The following is a 19,008-nucleotide window of genomic DNA, read 5'->3' on the forward strand; positions in this document are numbered from 1 at the left end:
GTTTGGAGAAACTCCCCCCAAATTTCATGTGATAGGATGAAGTAGCTCTCCTGAGAAGTCCTCTTGGATGTCCATCCCCACACAAGGACTCCAAACCTTTGCACAGTCACCTGTTTTACAGCTTGAGAGCTGTTTGAGAAATTCTGCTTAGTGCTGTTTCTTTTGTCTGTCTCTCAGATCCCGTGAGGCTACGAGCCTTCCGCTGCAGTGGCCGTTCCTGCAACCCTCCGGTGGGAAACCTCGCCACAGGGAGGACACCCAGCACTCTCACCACGTGCGGGCAGAACAGCACAGAGCTATACTGCTCCTACCCAGACCAAAGCATCCTCCATCCAGCCTCCCATGGCTGCGGGCAGCCTCGCTGCACCAAGTGCAATGCCAACCAGCCTGATAACTCCCACCTCCCTGCTGACATGACCGATGATTTCTTTGCAAACCCAATGTCCTGGTGGCAGTCTGCCCAAGGGGTGCACAGGGAAGAAATTAGGCTGGACTTTGAAACAGAGTTCTACCTGACACACGTCATTGCTGTGTTCAAGTCACCTCGCCCAGCTGCGATGGTGTTGGAAAGGTCCCAGGACTATGGGCAGACGTGGAGGCCCTACAAATATTTCTCTGTCAACTGTACTGCGACTTTTGGGCTCCAGGATGACCTCACTGAGGAAGGCTCCATGTGCACTTCCAGATATTCAGATGCAGTACCCTGTACCAGAGGAGAGGTAAGCAACAACTGGGGTTTGGACAAAGCTTAATGTCAAGCAGCTCAAGACTGGTGAAGGTTGGAAAGCATGTGCTCAGAGATACCATGCATGTAAGCTGAGAAAGGTGGGCCCTCCTCAAAAGCTTCATGTTAAGGAAATAAAGGGAAAGAAAAAGAAACAATATCAGTGAAAATACTTAAATTTCTTTTATGAGTGTTGCAGAGGATAGGATTAACATTGCCTATTTTTACAACGCGGCTGACAACAACTGAAGGAAAATTCTACATTAGTAGAACCTAATTTTCTGTTTATCACTTTTAGGGTGGCATGAACAGCACTCTCTAAGCTCTTATCTTCTTTTTTTTTTTTTTTAAATTTTTTTTTCCCATACAAAAGGCCATACAAAATACATATTTCTCCATACATTTAATGCAACCATTCCTGCTAGGGGTATCATCTCACATTGTACCTAGCCATAAACCCCAGAAATAAGATAGGAAGTGGGATTGAGTAGCCAGGCTTCACTACTAAACTGGAGGAAAGGGTCCTCCCTTGGTATGAATGTTCTAATTAAATAAGCAGAGGGCTTTCCTCTAAAATAAGTGTACAATTGTTCTGAAAAATTCCCAAGAAAAACATTACTGATGTTATCAGTGTAATGCTATAACGCAATGAAAAGCACAACAGTAATAAAAGGGTAGGAAAGTCCTAGGCTGTAGCAAGCGAGAAAAAGCCCAAATGCAGTAGTCATAGACACAGAAACAACGGGAAATAATAATAATAATAATAATCTGCTTACCCTTGGGAAAGCCTCAAGTAGACAAGGACATCCAGCAAGATAGCCTTGCCTCCATGGCCAACTCTTAAATGAGGTCTGGGAAGGCCTGGATCCCATTTCTACCCTTCCAGTCACTCAGAGGTATTGCATTGCATCGCATGCACCTGAGCTCCCCTGTGTTGGCCCTGCCTTCCCACTAGGTGCTCAATCTCTTGTTCAGGCCCTGACTTAGCATTTCTTCTACATTCAGATACTTAGTTTAATTACAACCCTTTTAATTCATTATTAATCTCAAAGCAATTTAGATGGGAAGGAAGGTAACTATGATTGGTATCTTTTTTTAGAGGAGATAGAAAAGCACACTCAGAGATTAGAGACATTCCTATAACCTCACCAGAATCTTTTCGCTTCCTTCTCTCTCCCTTAGAGAAGTCACAGTCCTTTTGGTTTTCATGTCTTGAATTGATCGCACAGGTTTGGCATTAATAGCACACTGCAAATTAAGCTCAGGTGTGAGGCAAACAATTCCAATAGTCTTCAGAAGAAAAATTAGTGTACTTATTGAGACAGAAAAAACAACAGTAAGGAGACACTGAGTTAATACTTGTGCAGCAAAGCTGGAAAACATCTCTGTGTATTAGAAATCTGGAGCAAATCATATAACTACTGTCTTGTTCCCAGAGTAGTAATTCTGCTAGTCAGTTATTAGAACACATTTAAGTCAAATACATCCAAATGTCTCCTGTTGAGAGATTACAGTTTGCCACGTCAGTGTAAAATCTACGCAGCTATTAGGATTTTTTACTCTTTTGTGCCTTCGAAATGAAAATCTGGAAGTATTTTCAGGATCTATTTAAAGATTTTCAGCACACATTAAGGGTCCTGCTGTCATTTTACAGATGGTGAAAGACTAGCACAGAAAGGTGAAGTGGTTTGTTGTGGAACGAGACAATTCTGGTGGAAGAAAGAGTAGAATCCAGTGTTTGAGACAAATGGTTTGGCCTTAAACAAAAAACAACTCTTCCTTCTCTATATAGTATCTCCTTGTTGCCCTACACTATGTTGGTTTTCGTGCTTGCTTAACCTTGGGGAATATCATTAAGACCATGTGTTGCTGCTAAAACAAATCCGAGAGTTGGTCGGCAGAAAATTAAATAATAAAACATTCATTCAACACAAGCCTTTGTGATTACAGGTGTCAAAATGATTCTTTCAACTCAGGCAGCAACCACACTGAAATGAATATGTGCACACTTAATCAATCTGTGCTGTAGTGGTAGATGTTAGAAAACAATATTAAGGTAAGAACGTTCATAAATGTACAGGCCATACCCCTGCAGCGTTCCCTAATGCTTTAATGAATTGTTACTGGAATTGAATACCTGCAGAGGTCACTTCCTCCATGGGATGGAGAGTTGGAGTTTCAAAGCAGCACACAGACATCTGGACAGCAACTTAACAGAGGGCAAGACAAATACTGTTTCACAGCAAACAAACCCGAATGGATTCTAAGGCTCTGGATAGACTTTACAGAGTCCTCTTAACCAATCCATGAAATACTGCTATGAGAAAGGTGTAAGAGGACTAGACTTTTCAGATAACCAGTATGATGCAGCAAGTTCTTTTGTGAATGAAAATACAAGAAGCCAGCGTCTAGTTATTTAAAATTATACCTGATCAGATTTGCCTGACACTGCTACTCTTACTACAAGTCTCAAGGGAGCTTTGCCTATGAATCTCAGAACCCCAATTTTGCATCTTATTTTGAAGATCTCACAGGTATCACCAGCACATCCCCTCGAGCACTGACTCTCAACTGAGGTGGACTGAAGCTGAATCCCCACAAGTACTTTATGCGGTGTTCTCTGCTTCTTTTTACTGTTGCTCTGACCTATCCAGCTACTGATGTTGGATGAGCCTTGGAGAACTGAGGAGCTCACATCACAAGCTGACACTTCTGAAATGATCAAAATTGTTTTCAACTGAAATGCTAATTAATGCCCTGAGATAAATGTCAGTTTTCTCTGCTGAGGAAGTCAAAGTCATTTCTACTGCCTAACAGTCAGGTTTTTCTTGGCCACTGTTCTAGTCACTTTCAAAAGAGATGCAAATTCCTTTTTAACAGGGCACAAAAGGAATCAGCAAAGGGGGTAGCTTACTAACACTGAAGTTCAAAACCTATAGGAGACATATCACAGAAAAGACTTCTGGCCAGTTGGCTTCCAGAACTGAGAATGTAGACAGAAGCAGAGAAGGTGGTAGTGTTGCAGTAACTTACATGCATCTATAAATTGAGATGTGTGTCCCTGAATCAGCACTTCAGGATCTTTCAGGATCACTGAGAGAGGCTGGGGGCATAACAGGAAACTTGGCAGAAGAGAAACTTTGAGGAGGTTAGAATGGAAGCAAAATACATTGAGGTGGGTGATGTTTCAATGTCACAAAAAGCCAGAGTGCATCATTAAATTAAGCTGCATTGCCTCCTCTTGTAAATTATCCTTTTATCTTCCACCTTTTGTCAGGGTCATACATCTCCATCTCACATGAGCCATAGCTGAGACAGATGGTATCATGCTTTGGGGAACAAACGCTGTAGAAGTGCAAGGGGATGACTTTGTAATGTCCCTTCTGCAGTTTTCACTTACTCTAACATTTATTATATTCCTTGCTCCTGCACTTTCGCAGCTAGAATCTCAGGTCTTGTGTCTCCCCATTTTAATTCTTCTGGCAAAGTAAAACCTTGGAGTCATAGCAATTTATTCTCTACCAGTTGCCTACAAAACATGTACTTCCTCTGGTCCTTCTCTTCCAATAAAATCTCCATTAGCTGAATTCACAGGATATCTATCTGAGTATTTGTTTCTCAGCCACAATGAAACCCACACTATTAGCTCACTGGTTATGGTGGTCTTACAAACTTCCTGCTCTGCTTCCAGAGATCCAGTTTTCAAACTCAGTTTTGACCAACTATTCCTTCCTCATTCACTGTCGCCATTAGATATTAATAAGGACCCTCTACTTCTCTAGGTTGTTCATCATTGTCCATTAGTCATATTTGCACACACCCTCAACAATGTTATGTGTTTCATAGATCATTTTTATACAGGTAACATAATCACCCAAAGTCATATAATGCTGAAATCTAAAAGTGAATAGTGGGAATGACACCCATTCATTTAAACTTCACCAGTTCAGCTTAGCAGCCCCGCCATTAACTAGGAGAAGTACTAGACATGTAGCTTCCTTAATCATTTGTAATACTATATACAGTATGTTTTGAATTGCAGCAAGGAAAGAAACAAACTACAAAGCATGTTCCAATCTCTGCAAGTATTTTTTTCATTGGTCTTCATCTGCAAGCCACTTGAGCATAATACATTGGTGTCTTGCCACTCTTCTCTAGAAGTCCTTGTTTTTACTGAGTATGCCAAAAACCTGCGTCTCCACAGGCCTTTGCCAGTTCAAATACAATTTTTCATCTTTGTCTCCAAATTGTAGCTGAGTCAGGGCCAGCTCACACTGACAGCTGGCTCCAGCCATCATGTAAAGGGTTCAAATCACACCTTGACAGGTCAAGTTAATTAGGGGTACAGCAGTCAAACTGGTTTTAAAAATCAAGGCCTTCTGTGTGTCCCATTTGCTTATCATAACCCAATAAGCATGGTACGGAGTCTTTATTTCCAAGAAAGCGGTGTGTAGAGGTAGTACAGTGGAGCCTCCAGTTTCTCTGACTAACAGATGAGGTTGAAGCCTAAAACAAACCTTCAGGTCAGCTAAAACAAGTCAAAACTCTGGCCCAAACAAAAGGAGAAATGATCACAACATTGTATGAGTCGTTAGTGTGACTTACAGTTCAAACAGCAGCTGGGGGAAATAGGGACCAAAACGTTTCAACCTGCATCCTGACAGCATGTGCAGTCAAGGATCTGAGAAATTAAGAGCACATTTTTAATAAACTAAAATATCAGGAAATGAAAACAAATGTTCTCTTCCATTGGCGATGATGCATGCGTGAAAGGAAGACATTAGCATGCAAAGCTGGGTATAACATTGACACTGACCTGCTTTTAGCCAGAAAATCCAAAAGAAGTCACTTCTACTATTGGGTCTGGCTAGTGGAGGGTAGTTTTAAATCAAAGGCTGATCCATTTATGTCTGTGTGACAGATGACACCAATGAAGTGTGATATAATAAACCCATTACTGGAATTCACTGGGGGGCTGGAAGAATTGTGTATGGCTGAATTAGGTAACTGGTTTCTATGGCAACATGTTAAATGTGCCTTTTGCAGAAGACCTGTCCATTCTCCGTTTTGTAGCCTGTGGTGACCTCTTTAAGGACAGAAGTCCCCAGCAGTGTCTTTTATCAAAAATGAGTGGACATGCTTTGTAGTTAAAAGACTTTAGTCACTCTTCTAAACACGCTCTGTGAGTGTCAGATGAAGACATGGTGTGATGGGATGCAGTTCTATCTGATTCAAAAGCCACCAAGCTGTTAGAAGCCACAGCCAACCCTATGAAAGGTCTTTGCCTCTGTATGGACATTGTAGATCTCTGCTGCCTTTTTCCATTCACAGAGCCTTTCTGAAAACAGTTACTGTAGAGGGGAACCACCTGCACAAAGACACCAAACCAGGCCAGCACTCTAAGTGGAATGTATGTGATCCTGTTCCAACCACCTACAATTTTTGCTGTCTTTTCTCAGGCTTTTCCTTTACTATATTCATGCCAAACCTTTTGATAAACAAAGAAGGATCCCCCTCCCCTCCCACACATACCTCATTAAGTGGCAACATCAATAATTCAAGAGGTCACCACTAAGGCTTCAGTGACTTCTTGAAGTCTGATCTCATACAGCAGTGGGTCACTAAAAAGAAAGGTGCTCAGTGCCTCATAAGATTGAATTCCTGGTAGCTGAGACATCAGGATAGGGTCCTGCATGGCAGTGAATTGTCTGTCATCAGGGCTGTCCGCTAAGAGTTGCATGATGTTTTTCTGACTTTCAGCCGGAAAAGATTCCAGGAGGGATTAGTCAGTCCTGAAAGTAAGTGCCCGGTTGTTATGACTAGGGCAGCCTGTTCAGCATTTCGTTTAACTTGAACTGTAGAGGAGATGAAAAGCAGAGACAAGTTGAGAGGAAGCAGTTAACACCAGCAGTGTAAACAAACAGATAGCACTGCCAGGCCCTGCTTCCCTGGAGGAAGAATTAAGGGGCTCAAATAGTTGTGTCTGAAGGGAATTTGAACTGACGTGAGACCAGTCCAGGATTCCCATCCGTGCAAGTGAATTCAGGAGGGCACCAAGTGTCCTGCCCTGACCTGGTTTTAATGAGCCATTGCAGAGACATTTGGCACCTTGCAAACCAGTCAGGAGGGCACAACAGCATTCTGTGCATTACTTCTACATTTCCTGACATAATAGGCAGCAGATATCAAACCATTTTTTCTTCTCACTCTGTTTTATAGAAGCTCAGTGAAGTTGTAGCCATGACTTTTTTAAAGTCTCAACTGTGAAAAAAAATGCTTGTCTACATCTACAGATCATAGAAATCCATTGTAACTTTCGAACTCCTGGCTAAGGAGCGCTTACTGTTAGCTCTGTTGTTATTCACGTACCACTGTCATGGTGAGACTACACCTTTACTAGGTCCTTTCATGTGTAAGGTTTCAGCCAAGGCCTAAAGAGGCAGGTGGCTCTACTGAGGAGAAATGGATGCTCTCCCATGAGGATGCTGATTGGTTGACATTGCTTGACACTGGTAGTAACTTGGTGTTGAACTTTCCATGACAGAAGAATGAAATGAGATTTTTGTTCTCAATCTAGGTCTCAATCTAGTAGAGCTGTCTGCATCACAGAACTCCTCATCCCTCTTTGCCATTTCAGAGCAAAAATCTTTTCTCATAATGAAAAAGGACACTGCGTTGTATGTGAGTAAGGAAGTGTTCTCAGATCCTCGTGGAATGTTGTGTAGAGCAGAGATAATGTTGTCCATTCCCTGTACACACTGTAAACTGAAGTTTGTTGTGTCCAGCAGACTAAATTTTGCACTCTGACTACATTTTCTGGCTCGATGAAAGACACTGTTTCTCCCTACAAAACTTGCCATAGACGTAGGGCTATGTATATGTAGATAGCCTGAAGCTACAGGAAACCATTGGTTTGTGGAAAAGAAAAACGTCTGCACATGTCTTCAGCTTTGTCTGTCACTAACCTTGATTGTGCAGTCTTTCCCATCATCGTATTGGCAGCAATGCCTAAATATTAATATTAATGCCACACTGGCTGCATTACTGGAATAACCTCACAGCAAATGTAAATTAGAGGGAGATTGGCCTTTTCTGTTTTGGAAAAGACAGAATGAATTCAAGACACCACTGTACTGAAAGTAGCCAGGTTTACCTATATCAGATACCTTTTAAAAATCACATGCATCATTATTTCTTTAAGAAAGAAATAATATATTCTGTACTGGTTACTAAGTCTTATTCTACAGAAGGACAGAAGAGGCAGATGTGGAAAAGGAAGCTCTTTCCCATGAATCACTGGAATGAGCTTTCTGACAGCTAAGAGAATACCTAGGCTTTCTTTGTGCTTCAGACTATACCAAAACAGGAAAAAAAGACTACTTGTGCAGTGAAGTCTACTGTTCCACAAGATGGAAGAATTTCAGCCAAGAGGCTCCATCAAATAGATCAGAGGATATTTGCCACTGGGTAGGAAAAATTCTGAGACACAATTGTTTACTATTCCTCTATGAGCAAAATCAACTAACATGAAAATCTCTTAATGAAGAGGATTTAGGACTGATGAGAGTTTTTATTGCAGCTTCCTTCTGAGGGGCCTAGTATAAGCACGCAGACATTTCTGACCTCATTAACCTGATTGTGTGCAACATGATCAGCATAGCTTAAGGATGATTTGCAATACCAAATTCTTGTTCTGCACAAGGATCTTCTTTTGTAGGAGGCCATGAATTGGCTCTCCTCTCCATTTATGTCTCATATTCCTTGACCTTAGGCTATAAGCTTGCAAAGGGGAACTTTTGTTGTGTCCACATCTTTTCTGACTAATACTGGCTGGAAGATCAGGTTAAGAAAACAGAATTATCTGTATCAGGAATGGAGAGGCAAAACATGTGGCAAAAAATCAAAAATCTGAGACACTGTCTCTGGAATGAAGATGACCTCTTGACTGGGGATAAAACATCACCCTCTGTGAAGCTGTGCCAACTTGCATGCAACAAAACCAGTGCTTTAACAGTGGCTGTCACTTTTAGCTTTGCACACTTACAGCATTCTCCAAACTTCCTTGCTCTTGGAAAGGTCAGGAGAGGACAGGGTAGTGACCATCTTTTTGAGGCGTAGCTGATTGACTTTTGAAAATGAGAATGACAAATATGCGCTTGATAGCAGATATGCTGATAAGCATGAATGCCCTACTCAGCATTCAGCTCCAGTGTCAGCCCCTGATTATAGGGAAACTCAGGATCTAGGATGTATTTCCACAGAGGGTTGAGCCCATAAAGGCGCATCACACATTTCCATGGAAACTGAAATATTTCCAGGTTGTGCCTAAGTCGTTCAGCCCTTAGCAGACAGTCACCAACATTTTCTTCTGTGCTTATGCTACTTTTATGAAAACTACACACAGATGCTAAGAGAAATGGCTGGGGGGTATTAGAACAGTCTTAGACCAGTCATTAGAACAGCAAAAAAGAAAAAAAAAAAAAGAAAAAAGGAAAAAAAAAAGAATGGAACTTCCATGAAGCTTGATACCACACAGACATTTACTTAAATGAGAAATGGCCTTATGATGAATATCACTGGGAAACTCTTTTCAGAGCTTGCATCTTAATTATTAGTACATATTTCTTTTTCATAATATTGTCTCAATCTTTTTTACTTGAATATAATGGAAGACTGCAAATTTGCAAGATATCTCTGGGAGATGAACAATGCATCCTGTTTTTCTTAAGCTAGGCAAAAGGCATAAGCCAAATGTCCACGTGTCCCTTATAGGCTTCGGAAAGCAAAATAAAATCTGGTGAAATAAACAGAAGAATAAATAACACAGTGGAGAGATGGAGCATCTCTTCCCACAGCTTAAGAGTCTATGGGTTCATTAAGTCTTAGATCTATATCTAATCTGATCTTTCAAACATCTATGTAGAAATGACTGCGACTGCCAAACTCTTGTCTTTGACCTGTTGTTGTTATTTTTAAAATTCTACGTGCATTGAGCATCTAGGTATTCTAAAAGAATTTCACAGATATAAGTTTATTAATCTAAGTTTATTAATTTTATTTCATTGTTATTATTTACTAATTAATCTAAATTTATCAATCTAATTATGAAGAGGGGGAAAATTCAATTTCCAAATTTTATACATATGTAAAACTGTTATTGATACTTATTAAAACTGTGCTGCTTCAATGCAAAATGCAGCTCACCTAAACTGACTCAGATTGGCAAACCAAAACCACTTTAACTCTCTTGACACAAAATATTTTTAAGTAACTCCTCAATATCTTTGGCTGTTTCACATCTAATTTCTTAATGCTGAGTTCAAGAACAACATCTATAACTTCCACTCCCAAAAGATTTCACAAATGTTATGCCACCCAAATCAGATCTTTAACATCTAACAAATCTTTCTTTGGATGAGACAAGGATGAACAAACCCAGCCTCACTGCTGAGCTTATTCCAGACAGAAATATGTCATGAATTAATCATACAAGCAAACTCTTGTACCTCAACTGGAATGGAATACTCATTTTTTCTTAAATAAATGTTGCAATTCCTATGGGACATCTAAGCTATAAATATCCCTACTCACAAATACCACTGATAGTTCTAAGCAAATATCAAAGCAACTCTCCTGAAGAGATGCCACAGACATGGAAGTCAGGTGTGAGAATGGAGCTTATAAAAACTGGTTACAATTGCCTTACCTCTTGTCTCCTCTATTTTATGCCAATTTAAAACAGTTTTGCAAGGACTTTTAGCCAATAATGTCACAGTAGTTAGCTTTTAACCTGCTTTGAGATCTTGGAGCTTAGAAGGTCTGCAGAGCAATTCTATTCAGTTCACTGCTTTTGTCTTGGATGAATTGGCTCACCCGTGCAGTAGGAGGATGTGTGTCTGTACATCACCAGGTGCTCGGGACTGTGAGAAACCATTCCACCTCTATGTGATCCACAAGGGACTCGGAAGAAGGAGAGGGAGGTACATAAAATTACCTTCCCCCAAAAAGACCAGACCATGTGGGATTAGGGGAAAGGACAGAAGAGATTTGGTCTTTGTCCTCTGAATCCATCAATAACAGGAAATGCTGGGCACTGGACAAAACAGACTAGGCCATTTTCTCATGGTTCCATTGACTGGGGGAATGTAGACGTTGGTGTGGAAAGGCCTAGGCTATTTTGTCATGGCTTCTTTGGTCAGGGGAATGTAGGCACCTGCATTGCACAGCCTGGGCAAACTGCCCATGGCTCTATCAAACAAGACACCTCTGATCTCACAAATGTGGGTATCTGTAGCTTTGTAAACAGCTGACAGTACAAGAGGAGGGAATTAAAGGGAAGACCAGAGCTAACCAAACAGAAAATGCTGCAGGGAGGTGGGAAATGTACTGCTGCCTTCACTGCATTACTGACAGGTGTAGCTCTGTGCAGAGCCTGGCAACTGATCCTGTTGATTTAAGGGGATTTATTTCCCCACGTGCCATCAACATCCAACAGAATTCTCTTTCAAGCATGTACCACAAGCTCTTTTCTGGCTCCTATGAACAAAAAGAACATTTTATATGCTACAAGTGTTTAAATTGTTTGGTACACCAACTAAGAAAGAAAGAAACAGAAAAATAAACCCATATTTGGGTTTCCATAAGGAATCCATATGGAAACAAACCTTTCACTCCCATGATGGAGTTAGGCAGAGACTGTCACCACTTATAAGACAGGGCTAAAGAACCCAAAGTTACTACTTGCAGACAGCTGGTAGGCACAAAGCCCCGTGGTCCTGTGAGCTCATTGCAGTGTAGCTATTTCTTCTCTTCCAATGAATAAACTGGCTTGCTTGCTTTGTTTGAAAACTGGTTTCTCTCAATGCCTATTCACCCTAAGCCAACTTGTATTTTCTAGTGCATGGCTGAAGGGATTATGCCAAAAGTGTGGTCACAGTTCTCACTTCTGTCACATATCTCCTTAGCGCCTTAGTTTAACTGACTCTGAAACTCGTGGTAGAGTCATGTGCTTAAAATGTTTCGAAAAATTTGGATGGCATTAATGTTGTATTAATGCCAGTAAGCCTTGGTTTCCTATTTCATGTATGATGGGATGAAAGCAGGTACAGTCACCTGCTGTGGCTGGGCCATTGGTTGGTAACTGTGGTCGTGCTCAGGGATCACTCACAGCCAGACAACTGTTAATGTGGAACTTTCTAAATAGAACTATTACTTTTTCCTGATCATCACCTCAAATGTTTTCTGCATGTGCAGACTCCTACATCTTCTCCTGAGTGTATACCTTCTGTATTTCAGGTGATCTATCGTGCCTTAACTCCATCTAACAAGATTGAAGATCCCTACAGTCCTGAGGCTCAAGATCTCCTGAAACTCACCAACCTTCGCCTCCTTTTGTTAAAAAGGCAGGAATGTCCATGCCGTGGTTTGGGATTGGTAGAGAAACCTCAGAGGTTTGCCCACTATGCTATTTACGACCTGATCATCCGGGGCAGCTGCTTTTGCAATGGGCATGCAGAAGAATGTGAACTTGCCAACAGGACGGGAGAAGTGGAGAATGTGGTGAGTTCATGACATTCACTCATTTAGTAGACTTTAGTATCCTTCAATTTGCTTAAAATTTGTTAGAACCTAAAATAAAAAGAAGCCAAACTTCATAGGAATATTCTTCCATAACAACACAACTGTCCCCTGTTCAGTATTTATATGCATACTTAGATGTTGCTATTTGTTGGTAATTACTGCTGTCTATGTTTTGATTTAGCTGCAAGTATTATATAGTAGGAGTGTAATAACGGTCAAAGGGAAATGATGCTAACCAAATATCCAGGTTTGTCAAAACACATACATCACTGAGAGAGCTCAAGCTACTTTAAACTAGTCAATGATGTCACTGTTCCAGTAGGATATCTGTCTCTGTAATGGGTTTTGAAAGCCAAAATAACCCTCATGTTTTTAGTCCCTGGTGTACCCAATAGACCCAAGAAGTACATCCTCAGCTAATTTCTGTCCCATTTGATGGATGGTTTGGTTTATTTTCTTCTGGAATGTGTATTCATTGTCTTCCTTTCGGGTTTTCTAGGTTCAGATGCAGATATTGAACAGATAATTAGGACTGTATGACTTTCGCAATATTTGCAAAATCATTTCTGAATCTGTTCCATCTGTGGTACAGAGCTAATTTACAGTATTTTAACATTTAGATGTTATCAGATTCTGATAACTACTAATATAGACCCACATAAGACAAAATGTGTGGAGAAAAACTGTTTAAAGATCCTCCACGCTGCAAATTGTTAAATACACACATGGTGAAACCAAGTACATGAATAACAGGCTAAATGAATACAGCTGGTAGAAGAACAAACACTGCCCATCAGAAGAGGAAAACAAAAATATTGTGTGTATTACTGACATAATCATTGTAAACTGTGGCTGGATCTTTTTCTCTTCTGATCACAAGGGAATAGAATCTTCTTGTGCCATCAGTGACTTCATGGGGCAGAAGGTGAAGCAGTTTTGATGAAACGCGTTTCACGAGTGAGTCATGTCTCAGGAGACAAGGGGGTGGATGCATCTCAGTATCCAATACAGGCACAGATATTATCCGTAGATATTATCAAGTCTTTGTCTAATCAGGAATTCAAGGGCAGCAGGAAGTGAGAAAAGCCTTCCAGAGTTTTAACTACCTCTAGAATTCTAGATGAGGACTGGAGAAGACAATGGTAGAAGACCTTGCATTAAGGTATTATCAGGCATACCTAAGCCATTCAGCCATTCACAAGTGAATGCCTGCTGAACTGTTTTTGTTGGTTTTGTTTTGTTTTGTTTTTAATATTGATGAAAGAGATTCAACAACATCCTTCAGTAACTGTTCTCACTTTGACAGTTTGAAAATTCTTTCTCACTGTCTGCCAAAATAAGGTGACTTTTTCTTGTCCCCTTTCCCCCAGTGATCTTAGAAGTTGATTTTCTTTCTGCTGATATGACTGGAAGGTTCATACCATATATTTCCCTGTTTTTTGCTTTTTCGTACTGACCAGAGAGCTGAGGTTGAAAATGAAAATTCTACTTCCCGGGTCACATTAGCTGGGAGTAAAGCTGATCATATTATTTTACTGCTATTTTCTTTCATTTGTACAGAGAAAATCCACTAGAAGGAGGGCATTTAGGTAAGCATATAACTCTGCATCTTATGGTATGATAACATCCTTGCCTATGTGCAGAAGGAAAAGGCCTCTGCTGTTGATTGGAAAACACCAATGATACATTTCATATCAGCCAAACTACTTTATAACAGGAATCTTTCTCGTCTTGTAATTCTCCTTTCTTAGTAGAGACATGGACAGTGCTCTGCTTTCCCATAGTGATTAAAGCAGAACAGAGAAAAGAGATGTTAAAAACAAACACTGACTCATTCTGCTGGCCATATCTAATATTTAACAAATACACGGGCAGAGAAAGTCTCAAGACAGTTTTTTGTATGGATAGCGTGGGTGATATCACAGCATGAAGGCAGAGCAGATTTGTGTTTCCTTGTCTGCTTTCAAGTACATAAATAAAATGCTGGAAAAATACAGACCACAGAAAGGCAGAAGTAATAGCAGTCTCAGTCTCTTAAGATTTCAGAATCTTCACGTGATGTTTGTTCTTTTGTTTTTCTCCTGTAGTTGACAAAAACAAAAACAAGTCCTGTAATTGTTTGCCATGGGATAGGCCCAAAACTTGAGATCATTCTGCATTTAAGTCTTGGGAGATACATAACTGTGCTCATTTGTAAGTCTGCTTTTCTTATCTTGAACAAAATCTCTTCCATTTGTAATAATGGTACCATTGCTATACTAACACTATACGAGCATAAATAATGGAGAAGACTAAAGCACATTTCTTGAGAATTTTAAACCAACACTTTTCAATTCCATTTTGGAGGGAATAGATGATGTATTACTATTAAATGATCTGCCAATCATCAGCTTATTTGTTGATCTGTCGATTCAGACATGACAATCCATTCTCTTCTAGATTTTTGATAGAGGATGCCAAGAAGAAATGCAGCTGTATGACAATTACCATCACAGATGCCATGGTATCATGGAATCTGATGATACAACACAAATGCAAATTGTCAGATTGACCTCCAAACAGGATTTAATTACTTTAGCTTGGAATCTGAAATAGTGTTCTGCATACTCTATTTGCTCATAGGTCATTAGCAAAAACTGAGTAGAGCAAGAATAATGTAGTCTTTCTTCCATAGGATACAATGGAAATGTCCTTTGATCCCTTAGTTGGACAGCAGACGTCCTCTTTTTTGGTAATGAGTTATGCAGCCACCTCAATGCAATCTATCTAGATCTTATTTCCCTTATTTACTACCAAGAATGTCATGTCAGACAGAAGAGAGATTTTGGGAAATGAAGATGGGAACTATAAGCAATAGGCAAGAAACTTCTGGGCAAACATATCTTGAATTTGGAGTTTGTTGCTAGAAACAGTGGTATTTTCTTATCTTCTGTATTCTTTCCTCACACCAAAGACAAGAGACACACAGATGCCATACCCAACTTAAATAGCTTCTTTTGATAGCTAAGGATAGAATTCTGAATTTCACAACCTGTAGTATTCATTTTTTTTCAGGTAGCTCCTTTGTCAGTGCAGGAAATTTTCTATTGACATTGCATTTTGCTGCAGAAACTAGAGAGGTGCATTTTCTTTTAAATGTTGGGCATTAATATGTCCTTATAATGGAAACAACTATTAGGATCTGTCCACCTGAATGCACCGTCTTCCATCATTGGGAAGTACTCCTGTCCCACATACTGCTGTTGCAGGGTATACAAGTATTGCTTTGTAGTGCATGGATTCTTTATTGAATTCCAGCAAAGTCAGGAACAGTTTTCAGGTTTAGAATCTGCTTCGATAATGTATTTTATCTGAGTCCAGGGTTGCTTCCAGAACATGCAATGTTTACAAAGCAGAAAGTGCACACAGACAGAATACTGAATCTAGACCAAATTCCTTTCCATTTGCCAAACATTTCACAATTATCTTTCTGGTGCATGAGAAATAACTATGGACAGAGGAAAGCAAATGTAGTTTAAAATGTTGTCGACAAAAGCTTTAGGATTTTTTACCTTTCGGTACCTTCACTGCCAGGAAATACTTACAAGTTGCCTCAGATGTTTCTTTATCCTATTTATACAGACAAACTAGACTCCTTGTGGGTCTGGTCCTCCACAATGAAGCAAATGGGAAGTTTTCCACTTACTTCAGAGGCAGCAGGATCTGGTCCTAAGTGAGATTCCTTGTTTGGTCTCAAGTAGGTTACATAAGGTAAAACTTGTTTTTCTGCAGAGATTTTCTAGGCAACTTGGCTGTCATACTCTTGCAAATATTATATCCTCTTCAAATATCTTGTGCAGTTCTACTGATAATCCCCCAATGAAGTTTTCACATTATCTGATTCAAGCTTTGCCAGCCTGTGTGATGTCTAGCACAAAGCTGCTTGGAAGTGCACTCACTCTGTTGCAGATGGCAACAGAAAGAGTAGGTTTAATTAAGAAAAAGGTTAGCCTGTGTACACCAGCTATGCCAGTAGTGTAGGGAATGTTTGAAGTAAAACAAAAACAAAAAACTTCTAGATCATGTAGAATAAATTCTAGAAACAGATGCGTAGGCCAACATACATAGATATTTTTAATTAAAACTGAACAAGGTCTTAAAGCTCTGCCCATAATGATCCAAAAGCACAGGATCATATAAATTATGGACTGAAAAGTGGCCATGAGTTATACGAACTTCATGAAAACACAGTGGTCTCACTGACATCTTTGCTACCCACAGTGGATGAAGGCACTTTGAAAGAAACTTTGCTAGAACATGTGGGTGGATGAGAAAGTTTCAGATATTTGTGTTCAGAGATGATCAGGAAGATGATGGGGAGCATCATGGAAAGGTTCTCCTTAATGTTTGCAGATAACTTCAGTGAGTTCCTAATTTCCTAGGGGAAAATAGACCTCAAAGCCATAACTCTAAATGAAAGAAATAGAGTTCTCAATTACTTTAAGAAAGTCAGAAAAGGATATTCAGACTTCTCTTGTAGGTCACATCCAGAAGATCCTATTTTATCACATTCTCACAAAAGCCACTGGGAATATTAACTGAAGAATACTTGAATAAATCTAAACAGGATCTTTCCTATATACCCCATTGTTCTCTTGCTGTTTCATAGAGATTGAAGACTGTCATATTAAAGTAACACTTCTGTTACTGCCAGGAGCTAGCTTATGGCCAACCAAAAACATCAACACCCTTGTCTTTTTGAGTTGTCTGTGAGGGCTATTTCATCTTATGAAAGACAGCTAATTTGGCTTCTTTGGTGTGCCCTGAAAATGAATATGATGGCATACTGCATCTTTACTTCTCTTCTTGAAGATTGGGTGTGTGGGCTCAGTGTGCTTAACTTGATGTCCGTGCAAGTTCTCCATGAGCACTACTAAGAACCTGTGGTTTGCCACCGCAGCATCTGGCCTCCCTACCATCAACGTGAGGTTTTGAGAATGGTTTTGAGAATAACCACAGTTTTGATTATGAGATCCACACAGTGGTTCAGCCAGCAGGAATTCTGCAATTATAAAGTGAACAAGTTTTTTCCTGCACTTTATTACTGTTGTGGAATATCTTTTACCACTGCTAAAGCCGAAATCAGAAAAGCATGCCTATTTAGAAATGGTGTTTGAACTCACGCCTGAGTGCTTTCCTGAATCAGGTCTCAGGGAAGCCCTTCTATGCAAATATGCATATCACTTGTAGCAAGTTATCCCTTATTTCTTGAATAGCAAACACTTTCCTATTTGACACTATTAGCCTTTAAACTCAGCTTTATAAGAAGCAATATCAATGGAGGAGCTATTTAAAAGCACTTTATCACTTAATTGCTCTCATTAGTGTTTTTCTGTTTGTTTTAATCACTGAGTTTATGTTCTCTGCTACTGTTGTCTGTGTGAAAGAACCACGGTAACTCTGATAGTAGAAACATTTGATTGAAAACACTTGTAAATATATCCTAGGGCTGGTAAAATATGCCTTGCAATTCTCTTAACAATCGCTTTTCATGTTAAAGCTTCAAGAATCTGTGTGTGTGTGTGAGAGGAAGAAAAAATTGCTTTACCCAGAGCTATCAGCCACTGCTTTCTGCAAACACTTCTCCATCATTGCAGTACAGCACATTTCTGACGGTCTTTCATTTAAACTCAACACATTGTACATCTTCTAAGTTAAGTTGGACAGCCCACAACGCTAGGAAGTTACTATGATATGACAGCCACAGGCTTCTGTTTGGCCTTACACATTAAGTCTTTGTGAACAGACACCTATGCTGTTTCTGTCCTCAACTCACCCATGTGTTTCCAGAACAAAAGTTTTCAGTCCTTTACCAAGATATTCGAGGCCTTTCAGCCAATGCACTCAACCCCACAGAACCTCCCAGTGACTTAAGCAAATATTTCTAGAGCTGTACCTTGTGAGTACGTGGAGTTTGCATTTAAGTGATTTGGAGACAGGTGCACACAACATACATAGAAAGTTTTCAGAGGATTTTAAAAAAATATCCATATTATTCAGGACAAAAGTTATAAAATCCTACATACATTTCCTTGATTTAGTTTTACTGTGCTGGAAGGGATCTAGGGATTAGTTTTGTGCCCATTAGGGATTTTGAATTAATCTCCTTCAATGCAGAAGTTTTCTGCTAAATCATGGACTTTCTCTCCCTTTTTCTCCCTGTTGTCAGACAGATTCCTCACAAATTTGGCTGGTTTGGTGCTATGTCAGGCCTGCCCTTCCCCCACTCTCCAAACTGCAACCATCTGTAGAGAAGTTGCAGAAAACTATTTTTCTCTTGGCTTCATCTGTTCCATTACTCAACATAATTTCACTTGAATGGGAGCTATGCATGCTGCCAAGTTCACTCAATGCAGAAGTAAAAATTCAAAGAGGAGCTCACAGGCTCATTTTGAGAGTGGTGGAGATTTTTTCATTACACAGCCCTAGAATCACTATGGCTTAACCATCAGAAATCTATCTAAGTTCAGACAGTGATTCAGGTATTCACCTATTACAATATTAAGCCTCATTTCACTTTCTGGTCTCTCCATTCTTAAGACAATCACCAAGATCTAGTGATCTGCTGTAACTCAGGGGTTGCACTTTGGTGTGACAGCTGTTTCCTGTATGCAGTTTGTTGCAGACCAATAATGGAGTTGCTGGCACTGTAGGTAAAAATAAAA

General features: G+C 39.9%; 1 protein-coding gene across 1 annotated transcript in view; it reads left to right on the forward strand.

Annotated features, from left to right (window-relative positions):
* Nucleotides 1-19,008, forward strand: part of LOC125698660 (netrin-4-like) — a 53,435-nt gene that overhangs the window by 6,781 nt on the left and 27,646 nt on the right. Inside the window, exons 2-3 of the mRNA XM_048957316.1 lie at nucleotides 178-719; nucleotides 12,020-12,283. Coding sequence (XP_048813273.1) covers nucleotides 178-719; nucleotides 12,020-12,283 — 806 coding nt within the window. The remainder of the gene's footprint in view (nucleotides 1-177; nucleotides 720-12,019; nucleotides 12,284-19,008) is intronic.

This window comes from Lagopus muta, chromosome 11 (assembly GCF_023343835.1).
Source record: "Lagopus muta isolate bLagMut1 chromosome 11, bLagMut1 primary, whole genome shotgun sequence".
Classification (NCBI taxonomy): domain Eukaryota; kingdom Metazoa; phylum Chordata; class Aves; order Galliformes; family Phasianidae; genus Lagopus; species Lagopus muta.